The sequence below is a fragment of the Nomascus leucogenys genome, chromosome 7b, assembly GCF_006542625.1.
Source record: "Nomascus leucogenys isolate Asia chromosome 7b, Asia_NLE_v1, whole genome shotgun sequence".
NCBI classification, from domain to species: Eukaryota; Metazoa; Chordata; class Mammalia; order Primates; family Hylobatidae; genus Nomascus; species Nomascus leucogenys.
This window is the reverse complement of record NC_044387.1, coordinates 58,586,499-58,599,612: the sequence shown is the minus strand read 5'-3', so window position 1 is coordinate 58,599,612 and position 13,114 is coordinate 58,586,499. Positions and strand designations below refer to the sequence as shown.

The window sequence follows — 13,114 nt, the reverse complement described above, 5'->3', positions numbered from 1 at the left end:
TTTTGTTTTCGTTTTTTTTTTTTTTTCTGACACGGAGTCTTATTCCCAGGCTGGAGTACAGTGGCTCCATCTCACCTCACTGAAACTTCCACCTCCCAGATCCAAACAATTCTCCTGCCTCAGACTCCTAAGTAGCTGGGATTATAGGCACATGCCACCACGCTCAGCTAATTTTTGTATTTTTAGTAGAGACGGGTTTTCACCATGTTGGCCAGGCTGGTGTCGAACTCCTGGCCTCAAGTGATCCACCCTCCTCGGCATCCCAAAGTGCTGGGATTACACACATGAGCCACCGCGCCTGGCCAGCCCTGCATTTCTTTTAGAGCACATGCCAGGAACCACAAAACTAGGAATCCTTGTTCCTGATATGAAGGTAGAGAGCCTACTGTATGCGAAGTGCCTCACATAGAATAATATGTACCTCATATAGCACTTCCGATTGGGCTGGTGCCTCTAGAATCTTTTGTAACCTATCACTTCCTCCCCACCCTCACCCCAAGGGATTGTAACGCACACACAGGTTTGGGAATCACCTGGCATTGAATATATTACATTCTCACCTAGAAAGATCCAGCTGTCAGAAAAGAAATATCCCAGGGCCTTTCTTCTTCACCAGTCAGAATTTTATTGTGGCATCCTGTACGAAGCCTGCCCCCATGCCCCAGGCTAGGTCCTATCATATTTAATATGACTTCTGTAATTCCTGTGCTTCCTTCATCACAGCATTTAACACTGAATTGCAAACAACAACAACAAATAGCTGTCACTGATTAAGCATTTACGATGTGCATAATAATATTCTCATTCATTTCTATAAGAACCCCTTAGGCACCAGGCTTGGTGGCTGGCTGACTCCTGTAATCCTAACATTTTGAGAAGCCTAGGCAGGAGGATCATTTGAGTCTAGGAATTTGAAACCAGCATGAGCAACGTAGTGAAACTCCATCTCTACAAAAAAAAAAAAAAAAAAAAAATTTGCTGGGTGTGGAGCCACATGCATATGGTCCCAGCTACTTGGGAGGCTCGGCAGGAGGATTGCTTGAGCCGAGGAGGATGAGGCTGCAGTGAGCTGTGATCATGCCATCGCACTGCAGCCTGGGTGACAGAGTGAGACCCTCCCTCAAATAAAGAACCTCTTAGGTTATGGGCTGTTAAGTAAATTTGCCCCAAATTACAAAGCTAGAAGTGGGTTCAGACCCAAGCTCCACCTCAGTTGACAGAATTTGATTTTCAGGCCAGACTCGGTGGCTCATGCCTGTAATTTCCCACACTTTGGGAGGCTGAGGTGTGCAGATCACTTGAGGTTAGGAGTTCAAGACCAGCCTGGACAACATGGCAAAACCACATGTCTACTAAAAATGGAAGACTTAGCCAGGAATGGTGCTGCATGCCTGTAATCCCAGCAACTTGAACCCAGGAGGCAGAGGTTGCAGTGAGCTGAGATCACTCCATAGCACTCCAGCCTGGGCGACAGGCTGAGATGACTCTGTCTCAAAAAAAAAAAAAAAAAAAAAAGAGAAAAGAAAAAAGAAAGAAAGAAAAAGAAAAGAAATTTATTTTCAGAGACAAGTGAGGCCCCAAACCCTGAGGATGCAGGCTGACTCTATCACCTTGACTCTCCAGGTTCTTCACATGAATCTTGCAAAGTCAGGTCTGCACAGGAAGGAGCTGGGGAGTCAACCTAGGAGGGAATCTCAAGGGGCTTGGAAGTGTTTTTGTGAATGTGGACTGTGGACTGCAACCTTCTGCTTGTATCTCTACCTACCCCTCACTCTAGCCTGGACCTGAGACAGATGACAATAAAACACTCCAAATTCCTGAGCTGGAATGGACCTGAGGCTCATTTAGCTAATAATTCTTTTTTTTTTTTCACTCTGTCACCCAGGCTGGAGTGCAGTGCAGTGATTCAAACACAGCGCACTGCAGCCTCAACCTCCTGGGCTGAAGCCATTCTCCTGGCTCAGCCTTTCGAGTAGCCGGGACCACAAGCTCATGCCTCCTTGCCTGGCTAATTAACAAAAAAATTTTTTTGTAGACACATGGTCTTGCCATATTGCTCAGGCTGATCTTGAACTCCTGGGCTCAAGCAATCCTCTTGTCTTAGCCTCCCAAAATGCTGGGATTACAGGTGTGAGCCACCACACTCGGCTATGATTCTTCTTTTTATTTATTTATTTTTATTTTTTTGAGATGGAGTCTGTTGCCCAGACTGGAGTGCAATGGCACGATCTTGGCACCCTGCAAGCTCCGCCTCCTGGGTTCATGCCATTCTCCTGCCTCAGCCTCCCAAGCAGCTGGGACTACAGGTGCCCGCCACCACACCTGGCTAATTTTTTGTGTTTTTAGTAGAGATGGGGTTTCACCGTGTTAGCCAGGACGGTCTCAATCTCCTGACCTTGTGATCCGCCCACCTCAGCCTCCCAAAGTGCTGGGATTACAGGCATGAGCCACCGTGCCCGGCCCCGATTCTTCTTTTTATTTATTTATTTGAAACAGTGTGTTCGTCTGTCACCCAGGCTGGAGTGCAGTGGCGCAATCTTAGCTCACTGCAACCTCTGCCTCCCGGGTTCAAGCAATTCTCGTGCCTTAGCCTCCCGAGTAGCTGGGACTACAGGCATGCACCATCACACCCAGCTAATTTTTTTTTTTTTTTAAGTACAGGCTGGGTTTTGTCATGTTGGCCAGGCTGGTCTCGAACTCTTGGCCTTAAGTGGTCTGCCCGCCTCGGCCTCCCAAAGTGTTGGGATTACAGGCTTACGTAAGCCGCCATGGCCAGCTCATAATTCTTATTTTAAATCTAAATTTTGAACTTCGGAATACTGTTGTTTTAAGCTCCTTTCCCCCGCCAATCTACTTACCTCCCACCTCCAGTAGAAAACGCCTCATAAAAGCACTACTCGTCGTCCCACAAGCTGTCTTTCTCCATTTCTAGTCCAGCATATGAAATCAGATTATCATATTAAAGCTTCTGGTATGTATGATGTGCAAAGACGTTCTTCTCAGTGCTGTCTATATTAGCAAACAAAATGAAAAAGGACACAATCTAAATGTTCCACAGGAGAAACTGTCAGAGAATCAAGATCAAGATACAACCAATCATCCAGTCGGGAAGCTTTGCAGCCCGTGAAAATAAGATTTCTTTAATATTTACTTATTTTATTTTTAATTTTTATGTAATGACTTGAAAGGTACTCATGGTATTATGGGTTCTTTATTGCTTTTCTTTTCTTTCTTTTTTTTTTTTTTTTTGAGGCAGAGTCTTGCTCTGTTGCCCAGGCTAGAGTGCAGTGGTGCGATCTCGGCTCACTGCAACCTCCACCACTGGATTCAAGTGATTCTCTTTGCCTCAGCCTTCTGAGTAGCTGGTATTACAGGTGTGCATCACCACACCTGGCTAATTTTTGTATTTTTAGTAGAGACGGGGTTTCACCATGTTGATCAAGCTGGTCTTGAACTCCTGACCTCATGATCTACACGCCTCAGCCTCCCAAAGTGCTGGGATCATAGGTGTGAGCCACCACGCCTGGCTTCTCTATTGCTTTTCAAATGACAAAAGTAACTAGTTGCATTGTAAAAATAAAACACTATATAAGGGTTTTTGTTTTTGAGACAGAGATTCACTCTTGTTGCCCAGGCTGGAGTGCAATGGCACGATCTCGGCTCACCGCAATCTCTGCCTCTCAGGTTCAAGCGATTCTTCTGCCTCAGCCTCCCAGGTAGCTGGGTTTACAGGCATGTGCCACCATGCCTGGCTGATTTTTGTATTTTTAGTAGAGACAGGGTTTCACTATGTTGGTCAGGCTTGTCTTGAACTCCTGACCTCAGGTGGTCCACCCACGTTGGCCTCCAGAAGTGCTGGGATTACAGGCGTGAGCCATCGTGCCTGGCCCCTCTATTGCTTTTCAAATGACAAAAGTAATCATTTGCGTTGTAAAAATAAAACACTATAAAAGTGTTTAAGATAAAAAGTGAAAGTGGCCCAAAAACACACTTACCTACAGTCCCAGTGTTAACCTGCAACATATTCATAATATACTGCTTCATTTAAGAAGCAGGAGACGGGCCGGGTGTGGTGGCTCAAGCCTGTAATCCCAGCACTTTGGGAGGCTGAGGCAGGTGGATCACAAGGTCAGGAGATCGAGACCATCCTGGCTAACACGGTGAAACCCTGTCTCTACTAAAAGTACAAAAAATTAGCCGGGCGTGTTGGCAGGCACCTGTAGTCCCAGCTACTCGGGAGGCTGAGGCAGGAGAATGGCGTGAACCCGGGAGGCGGACTTGCAGTGAGGTGAACCCGGGAGGCGGAGCTTGCAATGAGCCGAGATCGCGCCACTGCACTCCAGCCTGGGGGACAGAGAAAGACTCTGTCTCAAAAAAAAAAAAAAAAAAAAAAAAAAAAAAAAAAGAAGCAGGAGAGGGCAGGTGTGGCGGTGGGTGCCTGTAATCCCAGCTACTCACTTGGCTGAGGCAGGAGAATTGTTCAAGCCCACAAGTTCAGGCTGCAATGAGTTATGAACTCATCACTGCACTCTACCCTGGGCGATAAAGTGAGACACTCATTTCTTAATGTAAAAAAAAAGCATATATTCATTAGTAGTATTTTTAACAACAGTGCATTGAAACTGAAAAAAAAAAAGTCTAGATTAAAATATACCAACATTTGGCCAGGCGCAGTGGCTCACGCCTGTAATCCCAGCACTTTGGGAAGCTGAGGCAGGTGGATCACCTGAGGTCAGGAGTTCAAGACCAGCCTGACCAACATGGTGAAACCTCATCTCTACTAAAAATACAAAAATTAGCTGGGCATGGTGGCGGGCGGGAGGATGAGGCAGGAGAATCACTTGGACCTGGGAGGTAGAGTTTGCAGTGAGCCGAGATGGCACCGTTGCACTCACTCCAGCCTGGGTGACAAGAACAAAACTCCATGGAAACAAAAAAACAGAGAGAGAGAGAAGAAGGAGGAGGAGGAGGAGGAGAAGAAGGAGGAGGAGGAGGAAAAAAGAAAGAAAAAGAAAGAAAGAAAGAAAAGAAAAGAAAGAAAAGAAAAGAAAAGAAAGAATATACCAACATTTTAGTACTTCTATTTAAGTGGTGAGACACTATGGATAATTTATTATCTTTTCCTCTGCTTTGCCTCATTTTCCAAATTATATTTGATGGACAAAATAAACATTCAAAAGAAAAATAAGGCTGGGCACAGTGGCTCACGTTTGCAATCCCAGCACATTGGCAGGCCAAGGCGGGCAGATGGCTTGAGCCCAGGAGTTTGAGACCAGCTTGAGTAACGTAATGAAATCTTTGTCTCTACAAAAAATACACAAATTGGCCAGATGTGGTGGCATGTATCTGTAGTCCCAGCTACTCAGGAGGCTGAGATGGGAGGATCACTTGAGCCTGAGAGGTTGAGGTTACAGTGAGCTGTGATCATGCCACTGCACTTCAGCTTGGGCAACAGAGCCAGACCCTGTTCAAACAAACAAACAAACAAATAAATAAATAAGATGAATAGAATCTCTTTCCTTTCCCTTCTTTTTTTTTTTTTTTTTTTTTGGAGACGGAGTCTCACTCTGTCGCCCAGGCTGGAGCACAGTGGCGCAATCTCGGCCCACTGCAAGCTCCGCCTCCCGGGTTCACGCCATTCTCCTGCCTCAGCCTCCCGAGTAGCTGGGACTACAGGCGCCTGCCACTATGCCCGGCTAATTTTTTGTATTTTTAGTAGAGACGGGGTTTCACAGTAGTCTCGATCTCCTGACCTCGTGATCCGCCCACCTTGGCCTCCCAAAGTGCTGGGATTACAGGCGTGAGCCACCGCGCCTGGTCACCCTTTCTTTTTTTTAACTTAACTCAAGGACCAGTGCTAGCTCAAGATCTGTTTGTGTGGAAAGCCATAATAATGACAGCTACCTTTTTGGTATTTATTTATTTATTTTTTTAGACAGATCTTGTTGCCCAGGCTGGAGTGCAATGGCATGATCTCAGCTCACTGCAACCTCTGCCTCCTGGGTTCAAGCAATTCTCCTGCTTCAGCCTCCTGAGTAGCTGGGATGACAAGCACCTGCCACCATGCTTGGCTAATTTTTGTATTTTTAGTAGAGACGGGGTTTCACCATGTTAGCGAGGCTGCTCTCGAACTCTTGACTTCAGGTGATCTGCCCGCCTCAGCCTCCTAAAGTTCTAGGATTATAGGTGTGAGCCACCACGCCCGGCTGAGAGCTACTTTTTTTTTTGAGATGGAGTTTTGCTCTTGTTGCCCAGGCTGGAGTGCAATGGTGTGATCTTGGCTCACCACAACCTCTGCCTCCCGGATTCAAGTGATTCTCCTGCCTCAGCCCCTGAGTAGCTGGGATTACAGGCATGCACCACCACACCCGATTAATTTATTTATATATATATATATATATATATATATATTTTTTTTTTTTTTTTTTTTTTTTTGAGAGGGAGTCTCGCTCTTTCACCCAGGCTGGAGTGCAGTGGCGCCATCTCGGCTCACTGCAGGCTCCGTCCCCCGGGGTTCACACCATTCTCCTGCCTCAGCCTCCCGCGTAGCTGGGACTACAGGCGCCTGCCACCACGCCCAGCTAATTTTTTTTTTTTGTATTTTTAGTAGAGACGGGGTTTCACCGTGTTAGCCAGGATGGTCTTGATCTCCTGACCTCGTGATCCGCCCGCCTCGGCCTCCCAAAGTGCTGGGATTACAGGCGTGAGCCACCGTGCCCGGCCTAATTTTTATATTTTTATATATATATATTTTTTGATACCTAGTCTCGTCGCTCTGTTGCCCAGGCTGGAGTGCAATGGCGCGATCTCGGCTCACCGCAACCTCTCCTTCCCGGGTTCATGCGATTCTCCTCCCTCAGCCTTCCCGAGAGGCTGGGATTACAGGTCTGTGCCACCACGCCTGGCTAATTTTGTATTTTTAGTAGAGACGGGGTTTCTCCATGTTGGTCAGGCTGGTCTTGAACTCCTGACCTCAGGTGATCTGCCCACCTCGGCCTCCCAAAGTGCTGGGATTACAGGCGTCAGCCACTGTGCCCAGCGAGAGCTACCTTTTTTTTTTTTGAGACGGAGTCTCGCTCTGTCGTCCAGGCTGGCGTGCAGTGGCGCAGTCTCGGCTCACTGCAAGCGCTGCCTCCCGGGTTCATGCCATTCTCCTGCCTCAGCCTCCTGAGTAGCTGGGATTATAGGCACATGCCACCACGCCCAGCTAATTTTTTGTATTTTTAGTAGAGACAGGGTTTCATCATATTGGCCAGGACGGTCTCTGACCTCAGGTGATCCAACCGCCTCAGCCTCCCAAAGTGCAGGGATTACAGGTGTGAGCCACCGTGCCTGGCCAAATTTGTTATTATTACTAATGTCCTGTCCCTGCCCTTGGGGAACCGCAAAACGTGTTGGGAAAAAGAATACTTTTTTGCCAGATGTGGTGGCTCAAGCACTTTGGGAGGCCGAGGCAGGTGGATCACTTGAGGTCAGGAGTTTGAGGCCAGCCTGACCGACAAAGTGAAATCCTGTCTCTACTAAAAAATACAAAATTAGCTGGGCTTGGTGGTGTATGCCTGTAATCCCAGCTACTTGGGAGGCTGAGGCAGGAGAATCGCTTGAATCTGGGCGGCAGAGGTCGCAGTGAGCCGAGATTGTGCCACTGCACTCCAGCCTGGGCAATAAGAGCAAAACTCCGTCTCAAAAAACAAAAAACAAATGAACAAACAAAAAAACTTAATGAGATAATTTCATAAAGCAGCATGTAAAATAAGATCCAATAATTTTTTTTTTTTTTTTTTGAGATGGAATCTCACTCTGTCGACCAGGCTGGAGTGCAGTGGCGCGATCTTGGCTCACTGCAAGCTCTGCCTCCCAGGTTCACGCCATTCTCCTGCCTCATCCTCCTGAGTAACCAGGACTACAGACACCCACCACCACGCCCGGCTAATTTTTTTTTTATTTTTTATTTTTAGTAGAGACAGGGTTTCACTGTGTTAGGATGGTCTCGATGTCCTGACCTCGTGATCCGCCTGCCTCGGCCTCCCAAAGTGCTGGGATTACAGGCGTGACCCACCGTGCCTGGCCGATAATTTTTTTTTTTTTTTAAAGAGAAATACGCATATGTAGAAAAAGACCAGAAAGAAATGTTGGCAGCGCTTGACTCTTGGTGGTGAAATTACAGATCTTTATTTTTCTTCTTTGTGCTTTTGTGTATCTCCTACATTTTCCACAATGCACACAGCACTTTTACAATTGGGAAAAACAATAACAACAAAAAATGCAATTTAAATCCTGAGAGGAGCTATCACCTGCATTTGGGCTCTTCAGGGGATGGTCCAGGGGAAGTGGATTTTAGCACAGCCTGGAAGGTTGGGAGAATGTGAACTAGGGAGAGGAGCCAGGTGAAGCCTTTTTTGTTCCTTGGTTTTTGTCTGTCTCCTCTAGACTATGGGTTCCTTGAGGGCAGGATCTGTGGTCTGGCTTGTTCACTGCTGTATCCCTAGCATCTTATTAAACAAAAGCCTGGTGCTTAGTAGGTGATCAATAAATACAAATCTAGTGAATGAATACATGACCTTGACAGCTCTGCTTAGCCTAGGAGACAAGGATGTTCTCAGTTCGCTGTCCAGCTGGTCTGCTGCCAAAACTGAGGTGCACGGTTTCCATGGCAACAGAAGAGGGCCCGACAGGCCAGCAGCAGGAGGCAGATGCAGGGATTGTGAGCTCTGCATGTTTTCAAGGTGTGGCCTAGAAATCCGGAACATGGCGGTGGTTCTTTCAATAGACGTTGAGAGAAAAAAGCTTCATAAATACGGCTAACTCAGTTGTTCACCAGGCAGGTTTCTAAGTCAATCAATGAAAACTCGGGCAAGTAGTTGAGGTCTTTAAAGGTGACACGGGAGGCTCTTAGTGTTTGAAAGTCTAGGAACTCAGGAAAGTTTGGTTTTAGTCTGGATCCTGACTAAGGGTGCGACCTTGGGCAAGTTACTTAACCTCTCTGGGCCTCAGCATGCTCATTCATAAAATGAGAGGTTTGACCAGCACTAAAATTATTTATAAAAAGACGTGTGGTAGGAATGTAAAATGGTGCAGTCACTGTGGAAGAGTTTGGTGGTTCCTCAGTAAGTTATACATAGAACCATCATATGACCCAGCAATTCCACTCCTAGATATACACCCAAGAGAACTGAAGATAGGCACTCAAATACATACTTGTGCACAAATGTTCATAGTTGCACTATCCATAATAACCAAAAGGCCATCAATGGATGAATGGATAAAGGTAGTATATCCATACAATGGTGTATCATTCAGCCAGTCATAAAAAGGAATGAAGTATTTATACATGCTACAACATGAATGAACCTTGAAAACATTACATTAAGTGAAACAAGCCAGACTCAAAAGGTCACATACAGTATTGTATAATTCCATCTAAATAAAATATCCAGGCTGGGCATGGTGGCTTACGTCTGTAATCCCAGCACCTTGGGAGGCTGAGGTGGGCAAATCACCTGAGGTCAGGAGTTCGAGACCAGTCTGGCCAACATGGCGAAACCCCATCTCTACTAAAAATACAACAATTAGCCGGGCATGGTGGCATGCAGCTGTAACCCCAGCTACTTGGAAGACTGAGGCAAGACAATCGCTTGAACCCAGGAGGTAAAGATTGCAGTGAGCCAAGCTCGCGCCACTGCACTCCAGCCTGGGTGACAGAGACTTCATCTCAAAAAATAAATAAATAAAAAAAAATCCAGAATAGGTAAATCCATAGTGACAGAATGCAGATTGGTGGTTGCCAGGGGATGAAGGGAGAAGGGAATGGAAAGTGACTTCTTAACGTGTACGGAGTTTTCTTTTGGGGTGATAAAAATGTTTTGCAACTGGACAGAGGTGCTGGTTGCACAACATTTTGAATGTACTAGGTACTAGTGAATTATACACTTTAAAATTGTTAATTTTATGTCAATTGAATGTTACCTAAAAAAAAAAAAAGACATGTTCTGCAAGCATGCTGAAGTTACATAATGGATTCCTAGGAGCCTGAGAGATGGGCAAGACTCAGAGTAATGGATGAAGTGGAGACGTTACTCCCACCCCCACAATCACACTGCCAAGGCGACATCTGGAAAAAAGCTCCCAGGTGGGATCAGAACGGCATCTGGACTGTCTCTGGCCACTTCCCCAAGATGGGATCCTGGGCCACCCTGGCTCCTTGAACCTCAGGCTTCCTATCTGCAAAACAGGGCTGATGCACGTTCCCTGTTTTCCTCAGAGCACCACCTTCTGAACCCACCTTCACCAGGTGAATCCGCTGGAATGGGGCCAGTCATGGCACCCTGTTTTCTTTTTTTTTTTTTTTTTTTTTTTTTTTGAGACGGAGTCTTGCTCTTTCACCCAGGCTGGAGTGCAGTGGCGCGATCTCGGCTCACTGCAAGCTCCGCCTCCCGGGTTCACGCCATTCTCCTGCCTCAGCCTCTCCGAGTAGCTGGGACTACAGGCGCCCGCCACCACGCCCGGCTAATTTTTTGTATTTTTAGTAGAGACGGGGTTTCACCGTGGTCTCGATCTCCTGACCTCGTGATCCACCCGCCTCGGCCTCCCAAAGTGCTGGGATTACAAGCGTGAGCCACCGCGCCCGGCAAGGCACCCTGTTTTCTAAGCATAGCAGACAGAGAGCCAGTTCCTGGTTCAAGTGGAGCCATGGACGGGTGACAGGCTTCAGAAGCCACCGGTGAGGAAGGGGCAGTTAACCAGTTTGAATCCTGGCTCCATCACTATCTGTGTGGCCTTAGGCAGGTCACTCACCTTCCCCAGTTCCAACGGTAGAATGGGAATATCTATACCTACTATGGAGAAATGATGTGTGTATACACTGGACACTCAGAGCAAACCTCTTTTTCTTTTCTTTTTTTTTTTGAGACAGTTTCGCTCTTGTTGCCCAGGCTGGAGTGCAATGGCGCGATCTCGGCTCACCGCAACTCCGCCTCCCGGGTTCAAGCGATTCTCCTGCCTCAGCCTCCCGAGTAGCTCGGATTATAGGCATGTGCCACCACGCCCGGCTAATTTTGTATTTTGTATATATATACATTTTTTGAGACGGAGTTTCGCTCTTGTTGCCCAGAGGCTGGGGTGCAATGGCGCGATCTCGGCTCACCGCAACCTCTGCCTCCCAGGTTCAAGCGATTCTCCTGCCTCAGCCTCCCTAGTAGCTGGGATTACAGGCATGTGCCACCACGCCCAGCTAATTTTGTATTTTTAGTAGAGACGGGGTTTCTCCATGTAGGTCTCGAACTCCCGACCTCAGGTGATCCGCCCGCCTCGGCCTCCCAAAGTGCTGGGATTACAGGCATGAGCCACTGCGCCTGGCCTAATTTTGTATTTTTAGTAGAGATGGAGTTTCTCCGTGTTAGTCAGACTGGTCTCGAACTCCCGACCTCAGGTGAGCCGCCCGCCTCAGCCTCCCAAAGTGCTGGGATAACAGGCGTGAGCCACCGCGCCCGGCCCCTTTCTCTTTCTTTGCGGATGTTCCCAGCAGCTCTCTCAAAAATAAAACGTGCCAGTTCCCAAAATCCGCCCAAGACAGCTGTGGCTCAGAGGCACTAGCCCAAGGTGACAGTAAGTCTAGGCTTAGAACACAGATCTCCTGGCTTCGTGTCCAGGGAAGTTTCTTCAAGCCTCTAAGTCTCATTCATTCTCTCCAACAGGAGTTTGGCATGTACTGTGCCCTAGAGCGGAGGTGTGCTGGACACGTGCTGCTGTCCCCGTGTACAGGTTAAGAAACAGTCAGTTTAACTGAATCTCAGGGAGGCCAAGTGACTAAGCACCAGGACACGAAACCAGAAGGCAGAGGTCTCGATTTTGAACTCGGATCATCCGCCAGGGCAACGCCCGGAAGCCTCAGGGCGCGCGTGGCTGGGCACGAGCTCTGCGCGCAGCGGTGGGAATCCCGAGCGGAGTTGGAAGCCGGGCCCGTTCATTTGCATGCTAATACCCAGAATGCTCTTCCCCCGCACACCGCTTCTCTTAATGGAAGCGCTCAGTTTGGAACCGTGGAAAGTTTGGAACACATACTTCGCTCCCTCTTTCCAACTGTGGGAACTTCCCGCGCGCACACGCGGCGCCTGCAGCCTGGGGCTCTGCGCCAGGCGGCCCAAAGGCGGCCGCCAGCGCTTCCTGGGAAGACAAACCTTGGTGTACAACTCTAGCGTGGCAGCATCCCTGGGCGGGCCGGGGACAAAGCGCCGAGGCCTGGCGGCAGGGCCCATGACCAGAGCACCCGGCGTCTCACAGGGCTGCGGGCGCTGGGGATGCTCCGGGCTTGGAGAGGCCCGAGGGTGTCCCCGACTCCTCCGGCACCCCCACTTCCCTGAGGATTGCTAGGGCTTCCGGGGGTCCCTGCCCCGTCCATCGCCCTCATATTGTCGCCTCCCGGAGCTGGTGACTTCACGCTCCCCGGGGACAAAGCTCGGCGTGCTGTGGTTTGGGGGAGAAGCTGGACGCTGGCTTCATCTCTCCAGCTCTTCCGGGCGCGCAGCCCATCAGATCGGTCAATGTACCGGGTGCAGAAACAGCTCCGGAGGTTCGGCCTGTCTCCGGGCAGGACCCCGGGCCCTCTCTGGTGTTTGAAGCAGGGAGGCGGTTGCAGGCGACTTCTGGGGATTTCACGCATGAAAGCGGGGCTCCGAAGGGTGGACGACGCCCGCTCGACCTGCGAGTGCGCTTCGCAGGCTGGGGGGCCCGGATCCGCACCCCTCAGTTTCTGCCCCCCCCACCCCTGCTAGCCGCCACTCTCAGCGGGCAAGGGAGGGGCAGTGGGAGCTGGTTTGCTGGCTCGGCGCTTCGTTTGCATTGGTCCGGGGGGGCTGAGACTGCAGCCCCCGGCCCCGCGGGCGGGGTGGGGAGGCGGGGGCCGGACGGGGGCTCAGGCTGCTCTAGCATTGGCGGATCTGGGGAATGGGGAGGGGGGGCAGGAAGCGGGGGGAGCGGAGCTGCGGGGGGGGTGTATAAATAGGGAAGGGGGGACGTGCATCCTCGGCTTGGTGAGGGGGGGGCGCTCGGCACAAAGAAAGTGGAAAGTTTGCAGCGCCGGGCGGCCTGGGCTAGGCATCCGGGCGCGCACGTGCAA

General features: G+C 49.2%; 1 protein-coding gene across 1 annotated transcript; it reads right to left on the bottom strand.

Annotated features, from left to right (window-relative positions):
• Positions 1-11,076: 11,076 nt before the first annotated feature.
• Positions 11,077-12,815, bottom strand: LOC105740084. The gene has a single exon (XM_012508029.2). It carries the CDS (start codon positions 12,252-12,254, stop codon positions 11,859-11,861), a length of 396 nt encoding a protein of 131 aa, XP_012363483.1. The 5' UTR covers positions 12,255-12,815; the 3' UTR covers positions 11,077-11,858.
• Positions 12,816-13,114: the final 299 nt, after the last annotated feature.

Coding starts and splice junctions, on each gene's coding strand:
- LOC105740084 (XM_012508029.2), bottom strand. CDS start 12,254: ATGGGCCCTGCCGCCAGGCCTCGGCGCTTTGTCCCCGGCCCGCCCAGG.